The 26,490-nt window shown below is 42.8% G+C and overlaps 1 protein-coding gene across 1 annotated transcript in view; it reads left to right on the forward strand.

The window, feature by feature from the left end:
- Window positions 1-26,490, forward strand: part of CACNG8 (calcium voltage-gated channel auxiliary subunit gamma 8) — a 169,616-nt gene that overhangs the window by 59,759 nt on the left and 83,367 nt on the right. The window contains exons 2-3 of the mRNA XM_069740901.1: window positions 12,635-13,186; window positions 20,373-20,456. Coding sequence (XP_069597002.1) covers window positions 12,964-13,186; window positions 20,373-20,456 — 307 coding nt within the window. The 5' untranslated portion in view covers window positions 12,635-12,963. The remainder of the gene's footprint in view (window positions 1-12,634; window positions 13,187-20,372; window positions 20,457-26,490) is intronic.

A 26,490-nucleotide genomic window follows, 5' to 3' on the forward strand; every position in this document is an offset into this window, starting at 1 on the left:
CTCAAAATAGTGTTCAAAAATTTGCTGGCACTCAATTGCTCATAAATAGTGTTGAGCATTCCGATACTGCAAATATCGGATATCGGCCGATATTCGCTGTATCGGAATTCCGATACTGAGTTCTGATATTTTTGCGATATCGGATACCGGAATCGGAAGTTCCCATAGTGAAATGATGCACTATAATGGAGTGTGGGCGGTGCGTGGGCAGAGACTGCGTGTGTGTGTGTGCGGGGTCTGTGCGTGACCGTGGGGTGTCTGTGCGTGCCTGCCGGGGCTCTGTGCGGCCTGCCGGGGCTCTGTGCGGGCTTGCTGGGCCTCTGTGCGGCCTGCCGGGGATCTGTGCGGGCTGCCGGGGCTCTGTGCGGGCTGCCGGGCTCTGTGCGGCCTGCCGGGGCTCTGTGCGGGCTTGCCGGGGCTCTGTGCGGGCTGCCGGGGCTCTGTGCGGGCTTGCTGGGGCTCTGTGCGGGCTTTCCGGGGCTCTGTGTGGCTTTGCTGGGGCTCTGTGCGGGCTGCGGGGGTCTGTACAGACATCGTCCAATGGGACTACAAGTCCCATCGGACGATGCCTGCAACAACAGTGACAGTGATTGACACATTAGCCAAAGATGGGACAGTAGTAGTCCCATCATCTGGCTAATGTGTTGAATGTAAAAAAAAATACTACATACATACTTCATACATACTTCATACTACATACATACTACATACTATATACATACTGAATACATACATACTATATACATACTACATACATACTACATACATCATACATACTAAATATGTACTACATACTACATACATACTACATACATACTACCCACATACTACATACATACTACATACTACATACATACTACCCACATACTACATACTACATACATACTACATAGTACATACATACTACATACATACTACATACATACTACATACATGCTACATACATACTACATAATACATACATACTACATACATACTAAACACATACTACATACTACATACATACTACATACTACATACATACTACATACATACATACTACATACATACTACATACATACGACATACATAAGTCATACAATACATTAGATACATTACATACAATACATACATACAGACATACAGTACATATAACATAGAGTACATACTCACCATCACTTGTCACTTTGTTCCCCGAAGCCAGTGTCATCTGTAAAAAAGATTAAAATATACTCCCTGTCTGCAGAAATCCACGAGTTTCCCACGACGATCTTCCGTGGAGAACAGCAGCATCAGCTGATGCGACCACTCTCTAGGGGCTCCAGGAACACAATGATGGGATGAAGGTATCCTTCCGCACTGTATTCCTCTGCCGCTGTAAAAAATAGTCCCTAGTCTCACTTTTGGCATTGCTGTGTGAGAAATTTTCCCACGCAGCAATTGCCATAAAGTGAGACTTTGTCCTAAGGTAACCTCTCAGTGATGCACTGCAGGAGCCATTGTCTCCTGTCAGTGTGTCACTGAGGATCCTATAGAGCAGTGACATCACCCGATGTCACTGTTCTATAGGGGAAATCGTCGTGGGACACTCATTATTAATTAGATTACGGCAGACAGGTAGTATACGGTTTATTATTTTACATTTTTTGCAGGAGCTGATGTATGGTAAGTATGGTTAAATGAAGAATATTAAAATACTTTTTTCCTAATGTGTGTGTGTTTTATTAACCCTTTATTACTATTGGATTAATAATGGATAGGCGACTTATTGACACCTCTCCGTTATTAACCCAGCTTAATGTCACCTTACAATAGCAAGGTGACTTTAACCCCTTATTACCCCATATCACACCGCTACACGGGAGTGGAAAGAGAGGGGCTAAGTGCCGGAATTGGCGCATCTTACAGATGCACCATTTCTGGGGCGGCTGCGGACTAGTATTTGTAGCCGGGGGGGCAATATCCATGGCTCCTCTCTAGGCTATGAATATCAGCCTACAGCTGCCTGCGTAGCCTTTCTGGCTATAAAATATAGGGAGGACCCCATGTCATTTTTTTGGGGGGTCCTCCTATTTTAATAGCCAGTAAAGGCTACGCAGAGAGCTGCGGGCTGATATTCATAGCAGGCTACAAATATTGGTCCCCAGCCGTCGGCTTTCCCCCTCTGGCGCAGAAAATTGTGCGGGAGCCAACGCCGTTTTTTTCAGTTTTTTTCTTTTTAAATTCAACACTCATTAAGGAATCTTTCACACTTGCGTCGGTACGTGTACGTCGCTATGCGACGTACCAACTCATGTTGTGAAATTTGTGCACGATGTTGGCAGCAGATGCAGTTTATCAACGCATCCGCTGCCCATTCTGAAGTCCAGGGATGAGGGGGCGGAGTTTCGGCCACGCATGCGCGGTAGAAAATGGCTGACGCGACGGACAAAAAAAGTTCAGGCGGAAGGAGATGAGTGACAGGCAAAGATATGCACTGCGCATGGTCATGAATCCCAGTTCCGCAGTATGAATAAATCAGAAGACACTGCGGGGCAGGATCTCGGGCAGCGCGACCGCACAGGAGCAGTCAGCCTGACATCAAATGATTACTTTCTTTGGGGTATATGTCTATTGTAATATTTACTAATTGGTTACATTTTGAATATTATTGGTATTTCTTTTCTATATAGGGTTTCTTGACATCAAATGATGTCAGAAGATGGGCAGCGCTAACTGCGCATGCCCAAGGTTTAACATAAAAGCGCAGGCTCCGGGACAGATTCAAACAACGCTGAGGGGGCGGCGCCCAGCGCCAAGGGGGTTTGAATGCCGGCGATGTTGCATCTCATTACGAAGGAAAGTCCCACCTCCGAGATAGTTTCACGGTATGAGGGGACACATATTTCATAAGTGTTAAGTTCAGCATGTGCAAGGAGCATAACTAAAAGAGCCACTTTTTCCTGGTGCAGCATTAGTGCTGCACAAGGTGGCTCTTTCAGTTACAAATGCCTGGGGGGACAGGTTCCCTTTAATTTCTGTAGTAGTGTAAGTGTGGAGGTAGCAGGAGCAATTGCCGGATACACAGCAGGGGATCAGCTGACGTTACTAAAACCCAATAACACTGGGTCATGTGTTGACTGTGCAGCTGGCACTTCTAAGCAGCAACTGGCAGTGTTGGAGCCCAGGTATTACAGTTCCGGTGGTAGAAACATGAACACAACAGGAGACCTGGATACTGTTGCCAACCAAGTATTTAATCTGGAAGAGGAGTGGCAAATTCCTGCGAGATCCAGGCCTTGTTCATTTTCAGAAAAGTAAGCCGGTCAATGTTATCGGAGGATAGTCGCATGCGACGGTCTGTTAGTATACCACCTGCGGCACTAAAGACGCGTTCCGATAATGCACTAGCAGCAGGGCAAGCCAGCACCTCCAATGCGTACTGGCTAAGCTCTGGCTATGTATCCAGCTTAGATACCCAAAACTTGAAGGGGGAAGAGCCGTCTGGGAGAACACTGAGAGGGCAAGACATGTAGTCTGTCACCATCTGACGGAAACGTTGCCTCCTGCTGACTGGAGCCGCCTGTAATGGTGTAGACATTTGTGGTGGGCACACAAAAGTTTGCCACAGTTAGGCCATACTGGTCTTGCCTTGTGCTGAGGCACTGCTTCTGCTCCCTGTTTTTGCTGAGTTTCCTCCACTGCCTCGACGCACTGAGCTGCTTTGTAAAGCACTAGCAGCACGGCTCTCAGTTGGACTGGAGAAGATGATGGAATGCACCAGTGTGTCTTGGTACTCCCGGATTTTACGCTCCCGGTTCAACGGTGTTATGAGGCTTTGTACGTTGTCCCGGAAGCACGGATCTAGGAAGGTGTACACCCAATAATCAGCCGTGTTGAGAATGTGGGCGATGCAGCGGTCGTTTCTCACGCACTGCAGCATGAAATCAACCATGTGCTGCAGACTGCCAACTGGCCAAGAAACGCTGTCCCCTGCTTGAGGTGTGATCTCTGCCTGCTCTGCATCACCCCATCCTCGCTCTACATACTGACTACTGGAGCATTGTGTAACTTCCTCCTCTGGATAGATGTCTTCCTCTTCCATTGACTCCTCCTCATCGTCCTCACAAAGTGTTCCCTGCCTAGGCCTTTGTGAGGAACCACGTCGTGCAGACTGTCCAGAAGCAGATGGCATTTATGACTCATCATCCTCCACCTTTTCCACAACCTCATCCCTTAGTGCTTGCAGTGTTCTTTCAAGCAGGCAGATGACGAGGACAGTCATGCTGACTAGTGCATCATCTGCACTCGCCATCCGCGTGTAATCATCGAAGGCACGCAAAGCCTGGCAGATGTCCTTCATAGTGGCCCACTCAGTGGTTGTGAAGTCTAAACGGCGCGCAGTGCGACTTCTTTGCGCCTGATGCAGCTGGTACTCCATTACCGCTGGCTGCTCCTCACACAAAAGCTCCAACATATGTAACGTTGAATTCTACCTGGTGGGTAGGTCACATATGATGCAATGTTCCAGAAGGCGGAATCGCCGCTGCAGAGCTGCAAGGCACGATCTTAACATGCTGGAGCACCGCAAGTGATCACAGTCTAGGCGGACCTTGTGCAGCAGTGCATCAAGATCCGGATAGTCCCTCAAAAAACTCTGCACGACCAAGTTGAGCACATATGTCAGACATGGTATGTGAGTTAGGTTGCCTAGGCCCAGAGCTGCCACCAGATTTCAGCCATTGTCACACACTACCATGCCTGGCTGGAGATTTGCTGGCACAAACCACATGTCGCTCTCCTGCTTGATGGCATTCCAGAGCTCCTGCGCTGTGTGGCTTCGATTCCCCAAAGAAATTAATTTCAGTACGGCCTGTTGACGTTTGGCCGTGGCTGTGCTCATATCGGTCGTAACAGGTGAGCGTTCACGGGTCAAGGTGGAGGTAGACCGTGACGGCTCCTGCAGCGATGATTCAGAGGAACTGGAGTATGAGGAGGAGGCAATGTGTACAGACTGGATTCCTGCAATCCTTGGAGTTGGCAGAACACGTGCAGCGCCAATCGCATGAGCTGTACCCGGCTCCACAACATTGACCCAATGGGCTGTGAGGGAAAGGTATCATCCCTATCCATGGTGACTGGTCCATGCATCGGTGGTGAGGTGGACTTTGCTACTGACGGCGTTTAGTAGTGCATGTTTAATGTTTCCCTCCACATGCTTTTGCAGGGCAGGGACGGCTTGCCTGCTGAAATAAAAGCGGCTGGGCACGTTGTATTGTGGGACTGCCAATGCCATCAAGTTACAGAAGGTGTCAGTCTCCACCAGCCTGAATGCAGCATTTAAAGTGACTGTAGTTTTGCAATGCCAGCATTCAGAGCCTGTGCTCAGTGGTGGTTTGCCGAGAATGGCCACCTTTTCTCCCATGCCTGTGCTACCGATGGCTGTAGACTAGGCTGGGAGTGTGATGATGACTGGGAACGTGGTGCTGTGGGTGGAATTACACTGGATCTCTGGACAACAGTGTAAGAGGTTCTTCCATGGCGATCCTGTGAGGAAGCCGAACCAGCTGTGTGTGAGCTGGAGAAAAAGGCTGCAACATGAGCTGAAAAGGTGGTAGGTGGCGCTCTTGGTTGGCCTAGGTCTTCAGTGTGTCTTTGTAACTCCACAACGTGCTTGGTCCGCACATGTTTCCACATATTTGTGGTATTGAGGTTGCTGACACTTTTCCCTCTTTTCACTTTCTGATGACAAAGCTTGCATTTGACAAAGCAAATGTCATCTGCAACTGTGTCAAAAAAGGACCAGGCACTGCAAGTCTTGGGAGCACCTGTTTAGGCTTTTGGAAGAGGCATGCTCCTAATGGGTGCCGAAGTGGAGGCTGCAGGCAATGCAGTGTTCCCTCTCCCTCTCCCTCTTTAGGCAGTTCAGGGAATCTCTTCCTCAGAGCTGCTCCCACCACTTTCCTGTACCTCACGCCATGATGGGTCAAGGACTTCATCATCTAAACTACCCTCTTGCACCAACTGCTTCTTCTGGGTAGTCTCGGCAGCACAGTACGCACCAGAAAGTGGCACCTGAGTCTCATCATCAGATGCGTACTGAGGTGTGCTGACCGGAGGCACTGGCCCACCCACCTCTTCAGATTCTGAGAGACAAAGCTGTTGGGCATCACTGCATACTTCCTCTTCTTCCATTTCTCGAATGCTGCTTGGCTGGCCCCCTCTTTCCAAGCCAAGAGATTCAGAGAACAGAAGAAGAGATGGCTCCTGTCCTGGGCTCTCTGACTGCCTGGGCAATTTGGCAGGCGGTGAAGAGACAGGTAGGTGCTCTTCAGTGCTCTGTGCCTGAGAGGATGTGGCACTAATTGAAATCTATGCATTAGCTGCCATGCATCTGAGAACGGCTTCAATTTGTTCCTCCCGCAGCAGCGGGGTACGGCGATCTCCAACAAAGCTCCGCATGAAGGACTGTTCCCTGCTGAAACTGGGGGATGATGTGTCACCGGTGCCCACAGCAGACACAGAATCCCCACATCCTCTCCCTGCTCCTTGCCCACAACCACGTGCCTTACTTCCTGCCTTCTTCATCTTGGTAGACTAATAAAGACAGGCAGAAAAGTACTAAGGACTTAGTGTGCTTATTCCTGAACAGCTCCTAACAGGTATAAGAAACACTAATTTTCTAAAGTGTGGACTAGACTTTAATATGAGCTAATGTGGCCTACACAACTATTAAGTGGAGTGTTTGGTGAACTTTATTAACTTTTTTTTTTTTTTTCGCAGAACAGACTACAGAGTGAGCTGCACTCACACACAGACTGTGCAGACAGCCGTGAATGGTGCTGCAAGGCCAAAAAAGCTCTCTATGTAATCCTATATAGTGTTTTTCCACAATCTTGCAGGATACGGATGGAAACCCACTAATAGGATAAATTTGAAAAAAATGCAGCAGGCAGCACCAATTGAAAAAAGGACAATGGAACAGTATGAGGCAGGAAAGCACCCTGAGCTGACTACAACCGGCTGTGGCGGCAGAACAGACTACAGAGTGAGCTGCACTCACACACAGACTGTGCAGACAGCCGTGAATGGCGCTGCAAGGCAAAAAAAAGCTCCTCTATGTAATCCTATATAGTGTTTTTCCACAATCTAGCAGGATACGGATGGAAACCCACTAATAGGAGAAAAACAGAAATAATGTGCTGCAGGCAGCACTAATGCAAAAAAGGACAATTGAACAGTATAAGGCAGTGACGCACACTGAGCTGACTACAACCAGCGGTGGCTGTAGAACAAACAGCAGCGTGAGCTGCACTCACACAGAGACCTTGCAGACAGCTGTGAACAGCGCTGCAAGGCAAAAACAAGGTTCTCACACAGCGGTTGCTAAATTAGCCAGGGTAAAGCACAATGAAGCAAATCGCTATCTCAAAACTGGCCCTTAGTCAGAACACGGCATCCTGTCTCTAACTGAATTCACAGCAGAGTGAACCCAAAATGGCGGCGGCGACTTTTATAGTGCATCATGACATCATTTCAGCAGCCAATCACAGCCATGCCAGCAGTTACATGCCTAACATGCAGAACAGGATGTGCCCACACTTCTAATGATTCCTCATTGGCTGAATTCTGGCTCTTTGAATTATGGGAACTTCCGATTCCGGTATCCAAAATACTGAAAGTATCAGAACTCGGTATCGGGATTCCGATACCGCAAATATCGCCCGATACCCGATACTTGCGGTATCGGAATGCTCAACACTACTAATTAGACAAAAATAAGAAACTGTTTCTGCACATAATGTTTCCTTGCATTATTTATAATGATTTTCAAAATACTCAATTAGCTTTCCGATATGGGTTTTGGACGTAGCCCTCAGATACGGGACGGCAGCTCACCATAACGGCAAGCAAACTGTGAAGGGCCTTAGTCCTAAAACCATCACAACCAAATTTATGATATATCTCCAAATACTAAAGATAGTAAAATAAAATAAAAGTGCATATTTTCTTTCAACCGATTGGAAAATTCTGAGAAACACTTTGCGCATATTGATTTTCCTGATTACCCAACCATACAATAAGAGGCTTTGCTTCCTTATGTATTAAATTGATTCACAAATGTAAAACTTTAAATTCAATCCACTATTAATTGTCTGCAGAAACAAACTCAAAATCCCGTTGAAAGATAAGTTACGCTGTTTCACTTTATTGAAAATCCAATGTACCTTGCTAATTAGTGCTGCTCTATAAAGTAGTAACTTGGATGTAAAATGCAACCAGTGACAGTTTCTTGATCTACAGTGGGGCAAAAAAGTATTTAGTCAGTCAGCAATAGTGCAAGTTCCACCACTTAAAAAGATGAGAGGCGTCTGTAATTTACATCATAGGTAGACCTCAACTATGGGAGACAAACTGAGAAAAAAAAATCCAGAAAATCACATTGTCTGTTTTTTTAACAATTTATTTGCATATTATGGTGGAAAATAAGTATTTGGCCAGAAACAAAATTTCATCTCAATACTTTGTAATATATCCTTTGTTGGCAATGACAGAGGTCAAACGTTTTCTGTAAGTCTTCACAAGGTTGCCACACACTGTTGTTGGTATGTTGGCCCATTCCTCCATGCAGATCTCCTCTAGAGCAGTGATGTTTTTGGCTTTTCGCTTGGCAACACGGACTTTCAACTCCCTCCAAAGGTTTTCTATAGGGTTGAGATCTGGAGACTGGCTAGGCCACTCCAGGACCTTGAAATGCTTCTTACGAAGCAACTCCTTCGTTGCCCTGGCGGTGTGCTTTGGATCATTGTCATGTTGAAAGACCCAGCCACATTTCATCTTCAATGCCCTTGCTGATGGAAGGAGGTTTGCACTCAAAATCTCACGATACATGGCCCCATTCATTCTTTCATGTACCCGGATCAGTCGTCCTGGCCCCTTTGCAGAGAAACAGCCCCAAAGCATGATGTTTCCACCACCATACTTTACAGTAGGTATGGTGTTTGATGGATGCAACTCAGTATTCTTTTTCCTCCAAACACGACAAGTTGTGTTTCTACCAAACAGTTCCAGTTTGGTTTCATCAGACCATAGGACATTCTCCTATGGATCATCCAAATGCTCTCTAGCAAACTTCAGACGGGCCCGGACATGTACTGGCTTAAGCAGTGGGACACGTCTGGCACTGCAGGATCTGAGTCCATGGTGGCGTAGTGTGTTACTTATGGTAGGCCTTGTTACATTGGTCCCAGCTCTCTGCATTTCATTCACTAGGTCCCCCCACGTGGTTCTGGGATTTTTGCTCACCGTTCTTGTGATCATTCTGACCCCACGGGGTGGGATTTTGCATGGAGCCCCAGATCGAGGGAGATTATCAGTGGTCTTGTATGTCTTCCATTTTCTAATTATTGCTCCCACTGTTGATTTCTTCACTCCAAGCTGGTTGGCTATTGCAGATTCAGTCTTCCCAGCCTGGTGCAGGGCTACAATTTTGTTTCTGGTGTCCTTTGACAGCTCTTTGGTCTTCACCATAGTGGAGTTTGGAGTCAGACTGTTTGAGGGTGTGCACAGGTGTCTTTTTATACTGATAACAAGTTTAAACAGGTGCCATTACTACAGGTAATGAGTGGAGGAAAGAGGAGACTCTTAAAGAAGAAGTTACAGGTTTGTGAGAGCCAGAAATCTTGATTGTTTGTTTCTGACCAAATACTTATTTTCCACCATAATATGCAAATAAATTGTTAAAAAAACAGACAATGTGATTTTCTGGATTTTTTTTTCTCAGTTTGTCTCCCATAGTTGTGGTCTAACTATGATGTAAATTACAGACGCCTCTCATCTTTTTAAGTGGTGGAACTTGCACTATTGCTGACTGACTAAATACTTTTTTGCCCCACTGTATTTGTTCTTCTTGTCTAAGCAGAATTATTTCCATTGTTTTACAGCGGTCAGATACATCATCGGTAAACTGCTTAGTGTATGCACTCACAGATGTTTTTTATTCTTTACTGGGCTTCCATTTCAGTAGTAAGACTCATTTATAATTATATTTATGAAGATATGTGTCAATGCTTTTGTCATTACAGCCTCCATTATTCTGGTTACTTAGTTTTCCTTTTTACAATAATCTGCTTTGAAATTTAACCCCCGGCTCTTGAAATGTTTCCACATTCGGTCTTAGAAGTTAGATACACTTTCTGTTTTTTAAGATCCACACGCATACAGTGATATTGAGATCTAGGTTCTGAGGTGTCCAACCATTTGACCTAAGTGAGACACTTCACTGACATCAGGCTGTATATCTAGACGTATTGGGTAATTTCCATTCCACTGGATAATCATTTTGTTCTCGCCCTATGTAAGCCACAGACAGAGGTGTTTATCAATATTTTACTCCCATCTCCCCATAGAGAACACATGAAAAATCGTCCTAGATGATCATATTCATATCAATAGGGCAGCCAGGAGAATTAACTGTTGGCAAAATGTTTGCAAATGCATGTATATGGGCACCATTAGGGTAGGTTCACGTGACCGATTTCTCCACATCCTTGAAAAACCGACCTGTGATTCTGATCAGAGTTTGATCAGAGTGGCATCAGTTTTTTAGTAGAGATAAAAAAAAGCTTCTCTACATTGTCCTTTCTGTCAGTCCATGAAAATCTGCAATCGCTTAGATGTCATCCATGTTTTTTCATAGACTTCTAGACTTGTATTGTTGAATTTGACCGCACCCTTCAGATCAAAATCGTACATGTCACGGATTTTTCTGTGGACTACTCGGTCCGGGGAAAAAGATTGGACATGTGCACAACCCCTTAGAATATCATAGGTACGTGAAAACCACGTATAGCAGTCATATGAGAAAATTGGTTGTGTGCACGAGCCCTAAGTGTCAGACTAATATGAGGCTTGGCAGTTAAAACGGCATAATTTATATACCTATTTTTCAGATTATAAGATGCACTTTTATGATCCCCAAAATTAGGGGGAAAATGGGGGTGCGTCTTATAAACTGAACACTGTTCTTACCGAGGGGTCAATGCTGCGGGCCCGGAGCTGGGAGTGTTGTGGTGGTGGTGCGGTGGTCTTGCGGTGTGTGGTGGTAATACGGCGGAGAGCGTTGGTGGTACGGTAGCGAGTGGTAGCCCTGCGGCGGCATATAGCGGCTTCCATTCTTCTTCCGGGGTCTGGCGTCCGGTTTCTAACTCTGCACAGGCGCAGATGAAGGAATGCGGCATCTCCATCCGCGCCTGCCTCTACACAATGTCTCCAGGAAAATGGTCGTGGATGCATTTTCATTTGCTACTAGGCGAGTTATTGGGCACTTCCCAGTGAATGTATAGTATATACACATCTGATTGCATCTGATATGTATATATACTTTGGTAAGGTCACTGCCAAGCCCCGCAATAAACAAAAGCTTGCTGCCACCACCAGTCGTTTATTACGGGCTGATTGATCATTCGTTAGTCTTAACATTTGGCCTCACGAGGCATCAGGGGTGCAATTTATAGAGCAAGAAGAGCAAAGCTATTAATTTTTATATATTTAATCCAACAATTATGCAGTGCTTATAACAATATACAAGAAATTTTACAAGGAGATAGGCCAATACAGTATATACAATCACAAATAATAAAATGGATAAACAAAAGAAAATTACTTGACGTGTTGTCAAAGGAATGGCTTTCTCCGATTGGGAAATGATGCAATCTCATGGCGAGTTGTATCTCCCAATTCGGAGCAATGGTTCAAAGTCAGTAACTGCTTTTGGGAGGTACGAGTCAATCCCCTTATGACGTCAGATGGGGTCCATAAAAATGAGATGCGGCTCAAGTACCAAAAATTAAGAGTGCCCCGATCATAAGTATATATGCCCACCTGGAGGTCTCAGGCGGGATATCTTAATGAAATATGACTGATCATGATTTTAGCTTTCTATAGATATATGACATGGCATATACAACTTTTGTTTTTAATTCTGGGCTGATGCGCAGACCGCAAAGCAAAGCCTGTGTTGCTTTAAAGCCTCGAAGACTTTTTTTTACCCAGGAGAGTTAAGTTCCACATCACAGCCTGTTTCATACTTGAACATACTTCATGTTTGCTCTCCATCAGGTAACCTACTGCAATTACCTGCTGTAGAACAAAGGGGTCAAAATGGAGTATCATCTATTTTTTCATTTACAATGACTATTAGGTTTTTTCATGCAAAATATTAATGAAGCCATGCTTCTATGCTCAATATGAGGGTGGCAGGTCCCCTCTCAAGAGATGCTTTAAGAGATTCGTCCTATTTTATCATTACATTTATGACAGCCAGGATAGGAGATAACTATAAAAGTAGTCATTTATTTAATATAACAACAAGATTAATAATACAGTAGAATGCTTAAATATTGCAGTGTATTATCGTCCTAACTGTATTGAAGCATAGACCGTATTACAATTTCAGGTTTTTGCTTATTCTAACAAACAAAAGAAGGATAAAAAGGTATTGAGAAATTAAAAATAAAGCAATTAAAATGCAGAAAACAATAATATGTCTTTTCAAACATGATAAAAAATGCAAAATTGGTGGGGTTTTTCAATTCCCCCAAAAGAAAACTAATAAATATGAAAAAGCAAGTGACAGGACAAAATAAAATAACTTTTGTCTTTATGTCTTCAACAGGTTCTAGTGATGCAAGAGGAGACCCTTTGACACTAATGCAAACGGATCTGAGCCTAGACAGTCAATGGAACAAAACTTGAGGCATTTTGAAAAGATAGTCCTGAGCGATTTAGTGGCTTCTCTTGTCCTTTGGCAAAAGCATTTGAGCTCCTGCTGACATTGGAAGCCTAAGGTAAAAGAAGGCCAAAAAAGGCACCACCAACCAAAGAGCACAAATTCGACCAAAGAGGAAGACACAGAGCTTCTTCTACTCAAAACTAATTCTTGTGTGAATAGGAAACCCCCAACCTGTCACCCTGGAGTCGTGGAAAAGGTGGAATGAGGGCAGAATGGTGTGGTGTGAGAAAGGGGTTCAGATCCTTCTGACCACGGTAGGAGCTTTTGCTGCATTTGGGCTCATGACAATCGCAATAGGAACAGATTACTGGCTGTATGCCAGGGCCTTCATCTGCAATACCACAAATATATCAAGTGAAGAAATGCCACAGAAAGATAAAAAGGACCCGGGAGGGTTGACACATTCTGGCCTCTGGAGAATTTGCTGTTTGGAAGGTAGCTTTTTTTTCACATTTTATTTATGTATTCTGTACTTTTTAATAGAATGAGTTTGTTTTAGATGGTTTTTATTTTATTTTCCCCAATGTTCAATAAGTATAGTTAATCGGAAAAAAAAATCAATGAAAGAAAAAACATTTAGTAACTTTTCAAAGGGATTTTATAGTAATAACATATCACTAATCTAATTTATGTGTGATAACTTGATTGGTGGAGGTCCGACCTCTGGGACTCACACCATTTCGCACAGTGGGGCACTTTTCATTATTAGAATGGAGAGGCAGGACACATGCTCGACCACCCCGCCATTCATTACCTATGAGGCTGCCGAGCCCTACTCTCTGATTTTCTCCCATAGAGAATGAATGGAGTAGCGGTTGAGCATCCGCTCTGCTGGCCCATTCTAACAGGGATAAAATCTTTTCTGTTTTTGCTTTTTTTAAATCACAGCTTTTGCTGACAGATCGTGAGTTGTTAGTTTAATGACTTGGTTTTTCACAACTCCATTTCTATAAATATAACAATAGTAACGCCAAACCGGATTTGGCATTCTATAGTATCGTATCATTCCTGCAATCATGATGAATAACTTTGCTCTATATTATCAGAAAAGATACAATACTACAACTGTGCTTTCTCTTTTAAAACCTACAGTGGGTACGGAAAGTATTCAGACCCCTTCACATTTATCACTCTTTATTTCATTGCAGCCATTTGGTAAATTCAAAAAAGTTCATTTTTTTCTCATTAATGTACACTCTGCACCCCATCTTGACTGAAAAAAAAACAGAAATGTAGAAATTTTTGCAAATTTATTAAAAAAGAAAAACTGAATTATCACATGGCCATAAGTATTCAGTCCCTTTGCTCAGTATTGAGGAAAAGCACCCTTTAGTACAGCCATGAGTCTTCTTGGGAATGATGCGACAAGTTTTTCACACCTGGATTTGGGGATCCTCGGCCATTCTTCCTTGCAGATCCTCTCCAGTTCTGTCAGGTTGGATGGTGAACGATGGTGGACAGCCATTTTCAGGTCTCTCCAGAGATGCTCAATTGGGCTTAGGTCAGGGTTCTGGCTTGGCCAGTCAAGAATGGTCACAGAGTTGTTCTAAAGTCACTCCTTTGTTATTTTAGCTGTGTGCTTAGGGTCATTGTCTTGTTGGAAGGTGAAGCTTCGGCCAAGTTTGAAGTCCAGAGCACTCTGGAAGATGTTTTCATCCAGGATATCTCTGTACTTGGCTGCATTCATGTTTCCTTCAATGACAACCAGTCGTCCTGTCCATGCAACTGAAAAGCACCCCATAGCATGATGCTGCCACCACCATGTTTCACTGTTGGGATTGTATTGGGCAGGTGATTATCATTGCCTGGTTTTCTCCACACATACCGCTTAGAATTATCACCAAAAAGGTCTACCTTTGTCTCATCAGACCAGAGAATCTTATTTATCATACTCCGGGTTTCCTTCATGTGTTTTTTAGTAAACTCTATGCGGGCTTTCATATGTATTGCACTGAGGAGAGGCTTCTTTCGGGTCACTCTGCCATAAACACCCGACAAGTGGAGGGCTGCAGTGATAATTGACTTTATGGAACTTTCTCCCATCTCCCTACTGCACCTCTGGAGCTCAAACACTGTGATCTTGGGGTTCTCCTTTACCTCTCTGACCAAGGCTCTTCTCCCACGATAGCTCAGTTTGGCTGGACTGCCAGGTCTAGGAAGACTTCTGGTGGTCCCAAACTTCTTCCTTTTAAGGATTATGGAGGTCACTGTGCTCTTAGAAACCTTGAGTACTGCAGAAATTCTGTTGTAACCTTGGCCAGATCTGTGCCTTGCCACAATTCTGTCTCTGAGCTCCTTGGCCAGTTCCTTTGACATCATGATTCTCATTTGGTCTGACATGCACTGTGAGCTGTGAGGTCTTATATAGACAGGTGTGTGCCTTTCCAAATCATGTCCTATCAGTTTAATTACACACAGCTGGACTCCAATGAAGGAATAGAACCTTCTCAAGGAGGATCACACGGAAATTGACAGCATGTGACTTAAATATGAGTGTCTGAGCAAAAGGGTTGAATGACCATGTGATCTTTCAGCTTTTCTTTTTTATTAAATTTGCAAAAATGACTACATTTATTTGTTTCAGTCAAGATGGGGTGCAGAGTGTACATTAATGTGAAATGATTTTTTTTTATTTACCATATGGCTGCAATGAAACAAAGTGAAAAATGTAAAGGCGTCTGAATACTTTCCGTAGCCACTGTATTACTGTATTATTCTAGCTTGGCCAGGCAAGTTTTTGTTACCTTCTATCTATATCAGGAATGCTTTGCAGAAGGCCTACTGTGTCAGTAATCACATATCTTCTTTCAGTAAGATGTACAGACAGCAACATTTATAACATCAGGAAGATATTAAAGAGTAACTGTCCTTAGATTCATGATGCCGAAACCCTGGGTGGCATGTGATTCAGCCCTATTTGAAAGGTTGCATGAAAAGTCATCAGAGTACTATAAGGAAAGACCTGACTTGTCTGGAGATGCCTGTTACTCCCCACCCCAGTTGATTGACAAATCTCTTTAACAGGTGTACTCAAAGGAAATGTGTTAGCAGGTTTTTGCAACCTCATCTGACAGCAGCCTTATGTAGGCAAAGCTGAATCCAACGATGTGTCACTTATATTAGTGGGTGCAGTCAATGTGACACCATCAGAGCTTGTGAAAAGAAAGAACAAGGGTTTTGTTCTTGATTCAGGGTAATCATGTAATGTTGTTAGAACTTATTATTAGAAATAACAACACTGCAACCAAGACACTGGACCTAAATATGCAGCAATGACAGTCGGAAAAACACAATCAAGAACAGGGGTGGAGGGGGAGAAAACCGACTATAAAGTCCAGTGTCAACAGATTCAGTGATACATAGTTATATTTTATTAAATCAGGTGATAACAAAAATGGTCACAAACCAATGGCATTAATAAAAATATTTAAAAACAAGGCCGCACTCCCAGAGAATTAGGAGACCATTGTCAAGAGGGGGCAAAAAGAATTATATGTATGGTAGTCAACAATAGATCTATGTGCAGGCAACTGTAACAATAATAGTATCACACAATCTGCCTCATATATATGTAAAGAAGCTGCGGAGACACCATCACGTGTTTCTCGACGCAAGCAGTGAATAGCCAGGCCTTTCCCCGGGAAGGAACAACCACGGGAAGGGCAGCATCCTATGAAGGAAAGCCACCTATGCCAAGCATGGTATCCATCCACAGACAGCTGTTTCGGGGTTTTTGCCCCTCATCAGTGTGGAGTAGGAATCTGGCTATTAGGAGCAGTGCCTAGTAAAAAGGCTATAAAGGCACAGATGATTGGCCTCGGGGAGACCAAAACATCCAACACCGCGGAGACACCATCACGTGTTTCTCAACGCAGTGATTCCAGAACACTGCCCCCATCCCTTATGGGAAATATGCAGATGCATGTAAAGAAGCTGCGGAGACACCATCACGTGTTTCTCGACGCAAGCAGTGAATAGCCAGGCCTTTCCCCGGGAAGGAACACTTGCGTCGAGAAACACGTGTTGGATGTTTTGGTCTCCCCGAGGCCAATCATCTGTGCCTTTATAGCCAGAACAAGAAGAAGTTGAGAGATATAGGAACAGCTAATAGATAATTTCAATGTGGACTGTTACACACACACACACATTCTCATGTATATGTAAAGGGGTTTTACAGTTTCAGAAAACTCCTGTCCTGTGCCTGCAGTTTGCTTTAAAAGAACAAACTGTCTTGCACACCATCCACAAGTCCAGCACTGAGACTCCACCACTGTTTTACTGATTAAAATGATACCTGAGGTGAAGAAATCCGTCTTGTGGTTCTTGTGTAATCAGTTTTAGAAGCTTTCAGATAATGAGATTCTCGCGCTCCAGGGCTCAATTATAGGCAGAATCTTATCTTCCTGCTCTAAGCCAGAGAAACCAAGGAAAGACCAGCCCACAGGCCCTGAAGCACAAACATGTTCCTCATCATAGAGAGACAGACTGTTTGTGTTTCTAGGCAGCCTGTAGGCTGGTCTTTCTTTGGTTTCTCTGGCTTAGAGCAGGAAGATAAGACTCTCCCTACAGTCCGGCCTGAAGCACAAGAAATTCATTAACTGAAAACTCTTAACACTTATTACACAGCAACCACAAGATGGATTTCTTCACCCAGGTATCATTTTAATCAGTTTAACACTGCCAACCCCACAGTGTCTGTAGTTTGCTTAGCAAATTCCTTCTGGCAGGTTTCCTTTAATTTTCTGGTGCCCGCACTTTTAGTCGTGACTAGAGATGAGTGAATATGTTCGAGTCCCTCCTTATTCTGCAAGCTACAGCGCTTATTGAATAATCTGTAGAGGGAACCCGGATACCTGGAGCGCTCCTACTGATCAGCTGTCCGGCGCCACAGCACCATGTGTCGTGGGCTGTTTTACTGTCACAACACATGCATGGAGATCCCAACGAAAAGGCTCTCCATGCATGTGTTGAGACTGTCACACAACCACGACACATGGGGCTGTGGCTCCGGACAGCTGCTCAGCAGTAGCGATCCAGGAAGCCGGGTTCCCTCTGCAGATTATTCAGTAAGCGCTGTAGCTTGCCAAACAAGGAGGGACCCGAACATATTCACTCATCTCTAGTCATGACTGTATTGACCTTCTTAGGCAGGCCGACTATAACTCTGTGGACACAGAACTTCTTATTGGCAGCACATTATCTGTTTACACAGGTCAACGTGCTTCAGATAATGATGCGTTTTAAGGGTTTAAAAGGGACGATAATTGGGAGTGACCGTTCCTACAAATGCTCATTCTACAACTATGGGAGTATTTAAATTGGCCCTCGCTCTTTAGTTACCATTCATATATTAGATAAAATTGTCAAACTTTAAAAAATGGCACTAGTGTAACTCTGAGGCAGAGATATGCACACAACACACAATATTTTTTTTTGCACAGTAGACATGTATTACCTATCCTCATCACAATGGATAGGTGATAGTTGTCTGGTCAGCAATCACTAGAAGTCCCAGGTGCCTCATTTCTTTTTATGGAATAGCCACGGTGAATAGGAGCTTCACTGGAGCAGTTGTCAAGAACAAATTGTTTTATTAAGTGCACGTAGGGCTGACAGAAACAGCCGAGGGCTGAACTCAGCTGCTTTCATCAGTCATAAACTTTGAATTAAGTCGCACTAAGTATACTACGCACCTTCCCATTGAAGGGAACCTGCCACCATGGAACTTCAATCCAATCTGTAGGCATCATGATATAGAGAAGAGAGAGCTGTCCGAATTGATGTATTGTTTTTTGAGAAAAGATTCAGTATACCTTGTGCTTTAATGGTTTAAACCTTAGCTTTTTCTGGGATTTTCGGTCCAGTGAACAGTCCATTAAGTGACTGACAGCTACCTCTGTGTGCACTCATACATTGAAAGCTGTCAGTGACTCATGGGACCGCCAACTGGGCCAAATATCCCGAAAAGGTGTAAAGGATTAAGACACTGCCTCGGTGGTGTGGCAGTGTGCTTATCCACTTTGATCGAAATGTTGACCTAAAACCTCATGTTCACTTTTGGAAAAGTTGTCTAACACAGTAAAGTGAAAAATAAAAGTTCTTCTTACCTTAATATCCCACCTCTTCCCACCATTATGGATGTTCTGTTGACATGACATGTGGTTTCTGCAGCGATGGAGTCTCAACACAACTGAAGTCTGATAGCTGATAGCTACCTGTGGCTGGATGATCTCCTTGTTGTTCATTTTTTAATGCCTTCTTATTAGTTTAACGCCTTTTACCTTCCAGTCTAAAAGTTTGCTTATATGGGACATCCTGGGGCACTAAAAAACTGCAGATCAGCTACATGTTTGCTAATCTGCAGTTGTTTACACAGGCTGATTCAGCATTAGATATACATTGAACAATCTGTAATACATAGGATGCAACCCAAAAGATTATTTCACCAGAGGAATGTGAATTTGGCCCATTAGTCGGCAAATAGACAGAATGTTTAGACTGCAAGATCATCATAAAACAAGCAATCCTATGAATGCTCATTCTAGATAACTTTGTAGTGTAAATGGACCTTAATGGGAATCTGTCAGCAGATTGTCGCTATGTAATCTGATGGCAGCATGTAATCGGACAGCATCAGTTAGCTTACTTGGTGCAGCAGGTGTGATAGAATCAAACTTTTTTCTTCTACAGATCTGAGCTGTAAGCATACCAAAGAGAACAGATGATACTGAGGTCCATATTATTAGATATATACAAAGCTTTATTATTAAAATACAATAAACTCAGTTTACGGGGAACAAACGTATGCAAAAATTGCGACACACAATATAGTGCAAAAAATAGGCCGCACAAGAAACTGGAATTGTGGCAATGGGGTATTATATTATAAACCCTGGCCTGAGAACCCCGTTCTCCAAAGTGTATAAACCATATCACATAGGGTACATTTAAATGTATCTCACCTCCACTATGCCCACAAGAAATGCCAGATTACACTGTATAATCATTAAAATCTCCCATAACGCAAACTGCAATTATTATTATACAAAGCAGCAATCATTACCAGCAATTCGGGGCACAGTCCACAACCCAATATGTGCTTGTCAGCCCCGACGCGCGTTTCGGACCTTCCTTCTTCAGGGGGCCTGTTTATAGCCCCATCCAAACCACTGATTGTGGGATTTCGGTGTACATTGTGTAGTGATAGAGAGCTGCTGGGGGTGTGGTTGGACCAGGAGGCAGGAGACAGTTTGTCCTGTAGTGATAATCTCCTGTTAATAAAACAGCTGATTGTATTAAAACAGAAAAACACAGCCCACTAAGTGATACCTCAATGGAATCAGGGTCTCTGCTTCTACATTATGGTGCTTTCAGATTTTATGGCAAAACCTGATGACAGATTCCCTTTATCTATAAATGGGAAATTGCTGGGAGGAAAAGTACTGTTTATCTAGAAAATGTTGTCTGTGCAACATAAAGGTAAATATTCAAAAATCTTCTTGAAAAAGCTGCAACTAACATTGTGCATACAATTTACTATTACAGTTCCTGAGTTCGTTGTTTTTCATTTGTTGTAAGAGATTTTTATCTGATGATGACTTAAAATTTCACTTGCACTCAGGTCAAAAAAGAGGGGTGTGTGTAAAAATAAATCACTTCCCAGAAGACACAGATTACGACCACGACAGTGCTGAATATCTTCTACGTAAGTACTTTCAGTTACTCGGATTGGTAATGCTATATGGTTAATTAAAAATTGGGATCCATTGACAACAAGGAAAGGAGTTTGCTGCTCACTGATCGGGCACTTGGTGGGATAGATATTATTATTATTATTCATTTTTATAGCACCATTTATTCCATGGCGCTTTACATGTGAATAGACAAGTACAATAAACATGAGCCATACACACAAGAAAAATGATTGGTGGAAGGTGCTGTTCTTCACAAGAGAATGATCAAGACAGCATTTTAAGAGGACCTTTCACCAAATTTTTCATATTTTTCTTCTTAATCTGGATACACAATGTAATATTGGCTGCAAAGCAGAATGAATATATATATTCCATATATATATGGAAAATAAATTGGAACAGCACCAAACACAGTACCTTAACAAAGTGCACACATCCCCAGCCAGCAATCTCAGAAGGCTCCTTGCAATAGTAGAAAAAAAAGGGAAACAGCACAACAGACTTCCAGAAAAAAAGTGATGTTTATTGCCCAAATGGTATGGCAATGTTTCGGATACTATAATTTCTCAAGTTATATATATATATATATATATATATATATATATATATATGTATATATATTTTAGTTTTACTTCTTAGTTATCGAGAGACAGTCACCTAATGAGTTAACTTTTTTAACTCTAAATTGGTGTTATCAGAGTTTTCACTGGCAGCCTGTACTTCTTCTCACTGTATAATGCTAACTAACCATAAGCAGGCAGCAACACTCAAAGAAAAAAAATACTCCCACCATAGCTTAGAGCAGGTTTATTAAGGTGTGAGATGTAATGACATGCGGCCCTGATTTCTTTGTCTAACCTTGTGCATGATTAGACAGCACAGCTGAGTTTAGCTGTGTCAGATTACAAACCCATCCGTTAACTCTCCTCCTTTCCTTGCAGTGAGCTCTGCTGTACTGCCCCTCCCACACACTGTCTCTCTGAAGCTGAAATCTTAAAGGAGTTGTCTAGTGTTAAACTCCAAGTCTGCAGTCACGATAAATACATGTCACACAGGAGTTATCAAGAATTGACATGCTGTTCCTCAGTAAGATACAATGCAGCCCTGAAATCTCTTCAGAGCAATTACAAGTCGCCAGAGCACAGCAGACATATGTATGATATTGACACACTCAGTAGTCAAGAAATCTGATAGAAGGGTTTGTAATGTGACACAAAACAGCTATACTCGGTTTCAGTGCCTCCCCGCCTCCACTGACTCACAGGAAGTTAGCTTTGCCCATCAGGCTGTCTGTCAAACATCTCACATACTGAGAAATCTGCTCTAAGCTATGGTGGGGCGTGTTCTTCTTTCCTTATAGTGTTGCTGCCTTTTTTTGATTGGTCTGCATCATACAGGGAGAAGAAGTACACGCCTCCAATGAAAACTACATAATTACGCGCATTTTGACTTGAAAAAGTGAACTCATTAGGTGCCTTCAGATCCATGCCACCATCCTTCCTAACATCTACCCCATTGAGCACCTGCTCAGTGAGCAGCAAACTACTTTCTATACTTTCAATGTATCTACGATGTAGGCACCATCAAACAGCTGTACATATTGCATACATGCGACAAGATGGTATGGACAGTATTATTAAAAAATGGCGCACAATTCACTAATGGGGATAGCACGAACACAGGAATATAACCAGTAAATATAAACTGTAAATTAATACTACCGACTCCATTTTAAACTCCCTGAATCCAAAGTCACTGGATCTCAAGTCAGACACTTAACTCAAACCAGATTTAGAACAAACCACTCGTAAGCTTGTTCACTTGCTAATTCAGATTCAATAAACATAGATGCTTTTCCTTAGCTGCAATACAACCTGCAACTCACTGCAATATATTGCTATAATCCATATTTTCTCTTAGAATAAAGATATTTTATGTCTGCACAATTAGGCTGCTGTGCTCTCCTTTCCTTTTGAAGAACCTTCAAAATGGAGAGCAAAGCAGACCAGGAATCGACCTGGCACTGGCATCACTGGGACAGCACCAGTACAGGAGGTGAGTATTGGTGGTTGTTTTTTTTGTTTTTTTAAACTGGGGAATATATTATTTAAGAACGGTTTGCCCAAGTGGTGGATAACTCCTTGCAAGATAGTTTTTTTCTCATAAATTCAACAGTAATAACTTGATGAAAAAATGGGCCAGACATGCCTCATCTGCCTGTAGAAGACGTGTGTTTTTCAAGAATTCTGGAAAACTTCAGTTTTGATAGATATTTGATAGAGACGATCAATTTGATGCAAATCTAATTTGAGTTAAATTTCATAAAGTTCGCATTTCTCGGCGAATCCAAACAATTTTGAAATTCAATTTATGTCAATCACCACAAAAAATTCCAGCTATTATTTTTCACATTGGAGAAGACTGTGTCAGCCACAAAAAACTGACATGACCTTAGGTGTGACTGTGCGGGCGTTCTTCAGCAGCCATTTTAGGGTGATTTTAGAATAGTGACAATTCAGGAAAACAAAAAAACTGAGCAGGACGTTTAGCTGGTATAGGTGTAAAGTGTAAGAGCTTGTTCACACTTTGGCCATTTCATAGACAAAACCCAAGGAAAACAAAAACAACAATGAGCATATACCATACTGCAAATAAATCAGTAAGGGTATGCTTCCACGTACAGTAAACGCTGCGGATTTGTCGCTGTGTTCATCCGCAGCGGCCAGATGTTACAGCGTATTGGATGGGATTGGAAGAAATCCCATCTCCACTATGTGTGCAGGGACGCCTCCAGCTTCCCCGCAGAGACGGACATGCGGCGCATCTTTCGAGACCGCAACATGTCTATTTATCTTGCGGAGACGCTCAGTCTCCGCAAGGTAAATTTCCCATCCAATGTATTGGATGCGGTGATTCCGCACGGTTCAATGAACACATGCGGAATCACCTGCGGTCAAAAGCCGGCAGCGCTTTGGATGGAGCGGACATGTGCCATATCCAAAGCGCTGCAGATTACTGACCGTGGAAACATACCCTAAGTAGTAATAGTACATGTACATAACATAGGGTACTAAGTTAACACTGTGTCAAGGTGTATCCATTGGGAGAATTTATCAAAGCTCAACAATACAGAAAAGCAGTGAAGAAAATTAGTGTAGTAGTCTATGAATACACAGATGCAATTAATAAGCAGCTGTACAGAGTTTTAGCATTTCATTGTGTAATTGTTTTGTGAAGAATGGAATATTTTTTTTTAATTTTTTTAATAAAAAAATCCCCAAAATGCAAAATTTTACAGTGACTCTTGACTTCCCAAAGTGTGTGTGTTGGAAACCATTTTTTTTTTTTCATTTTGCACATTTGTTCTATTAGTCAAATTTTACATTCATACATGCCAACTCAATACAATGTCAATGTCCAATACAAACCTATAGGTCCCTGAAAAATGCAGCACATGGATGGCACCAGTGTACAGTTCGTGTTTACCATAGCAAAGACAGGAAGGAAGCATAGGAGATGCTTTGTTATATTTTTTTTTCGTTATTCATACCGAAAAAAAACACAGATGACACACTGATAGTAAAAATGGACACACTGATGGTAAACACGGATGACACACTGATGACGCACTGATGGAAAACACTGATGACACACTGATGAAAAATACTGATGACATAATGTTTTTTCACAACCGTGTTTTATGCGGACATGTGAAGGAGGCCTTGATATGTTTTTTGCAAGAGTTAAGTAATTGGGGTTAAGTAGATTTTCAAAATTTAATTATAGTGTTGTACAAAAATATACTGTAAAAGAAAAATGTAACAATGACAATGGATTTAATAGTGTAAAAGAAAAAAAAATATGCCATGACTATGGCCGGTTTCAAATGTCCGTTTTTTTTCCAGTACTGGAGATGTCAGCGTCCGTGTGTTCATGTGTGTAATACTTGCGGCAAGCGTGTGGCAACTGTATGCCGCCCATGTGCCGCATCAGTACCACACGCACGGGCATCATGGAAGCAGTGGTACAAGCGCTGTTCCTCGGAGCCGGGTGATTAGCGTGAACAGGGAAGAATGATGAGAGATATATTCAAGTGATAACAATGACATCAGGTGGCAGATGATGGGACTTTTACTCCCATCCGCCGACACCTGCTGATGCTAATAATAGTGACAGTAGGAGCGGCTGATGGGAGTATTCATCACCCGCTGCCTGCGCAATAAATACAAAAATCTGGGGTGGGTTCACGTGTAATTTCTATAATGAGCCAGGCAAAACTCACAGCTGGGGGCTGCAACCCTCAGCTGTCTGCTTCAGCAAGGCTAGTTATCAAGCATAGAGGGGTCCCCACGCTGATTTTTTTAAAATTATTTGAATAAATATTTTTTTAAAAATGGCATGGGGTCACTCCATTTTTGACAACCAGCGTTACTAAAGCAGACATTTGGGGGCTGGTATTGCTAGGCTAGTAAGGAGCCAAGGACATTGACCCCCCAGCCTAAAAATAGCAGCCCACAGCCGTGCAGAAAAGATACATCTATTAGATGCGCCAATTCTGCCGCTCTGCCTGGCTCTTACCACTTGCCCTGTAGAGGTGGCAAGTGGGTTAATATTTTTGGAGTTGGTGTCACATTTGTATTGTCATGTGACATCAAACCCATGACTTAGTAATGGAGAGATGTCTATAAGACTATAAGACACCTATCCATTACTAATCCTATACAGGGAGGGCTATTTATATAAATACACCTAAATAAAATGGGATTGGTGGTGATATCAACTTCCTGCTTGTGGCACATTAGTATATGGGAGGGGGAAAACTTTTCAAGATGAGTGATGACCATGGTGGCCATTTTGAAGTCAGCCATTTTGGATCCAACTTTATTTTTTTAATGGGAAGAGGGTCATGTGACACATCAAACATATTGAGAATTTCACAAGAAAAACAATGGTGTGATTGGTTTTAACATAACATTATTCTTTCATGAGTTATTTACAAGTTTATGACCACTTATAAAATGTGTTCAAAGTGCTGCCCATTGTGTTGGATTGTCATTGCAACCCTTTTCTCCCACTCTTGTCACACTGATAGCAACACCACAGAAGAAATGGTAGCACAGGCTTCCACTATCCGTTAATTTAGATGCTGCACATCTTGCATCTTCACAGCATAGACTATTGCCTTCAGATGACCCAAAGATAAAAGTCTAAAGGTTCAGATCCGGAGACCTTGTTGGCCATTCAACTGGCCCACTACGTCCAATGTTCGGACCTGACATGTATAATGTGGTGGTGCACCATCTTGGGTGTCAGATCTGAGCATTCCTACATGAGGTCACTGCAGTTTATCTCAGTGACTTCACCGCAGATCACAGTGAGAATTTCTCACCGCTTCTCAGGTACATGTAGTACTGATGTGGCACATAGGTGACACATGGTTGCCACACGTGTGCCACAAGCATTACACACACGGACATTGATATCTCTAGTACCGTTTTTTCCAGTAACGGAAATATTGGGACTCGTGAAACCAGCCTAAGACTGTGTTTGTATTGAAGTAGGTGTAAGGAGTTGGATACAGTCTAAGAAGAACTCAAAGTGTTCTAAAAATATTTTCAGGGCGATTAAAAGATCTGATGATAGTATCTACAGTATCTTATGTCACGGAGAAATTCTGGACAATTGATAGAGTTGCTGGTTCTTTTTATTAAGGACAGTGTCTGTAGAGTATTTAGTGCAGAAACTAGATTTTAAGGGGTTTATAAGAGCGGAAAATTTGGAATCTGATCCAAATCCATTACGGTCCCGCTGATAGAATTCGCATGTGTTACTTCCAGATTTGGTTGCAGATTTTGCAGTGGATTTCACCCTACTCCATTACCAAGCATTGAACATGGTGAAATCCACAATGACAATCTACTTACTGTAGATTTATGAGGCGGAATCTGAGCCCAAAAATTCTGCAACCTGTGAACTTGGCCCAAACGTTCCAGAACTTGCAATGTTAAATAATTCCCAGCTTGTAATTGTTACTGCACAGCACAA

This window comes from Ranitomeya imitator, chromosome 10, assembly GCF_032444005.1.
Source record: "Ranitomeya imitator isolate aRanImi1 chromosome 10, aRanImi1.pri, whole genome shotgun sequence".
In the NCBI taxonomy this organism is placed as follows: Eukaryota; Metazoa; Chordata; class Amphibia; order Anura; family Dendrobatidae; genus Ranitomeya; species Ranitomeya imitator.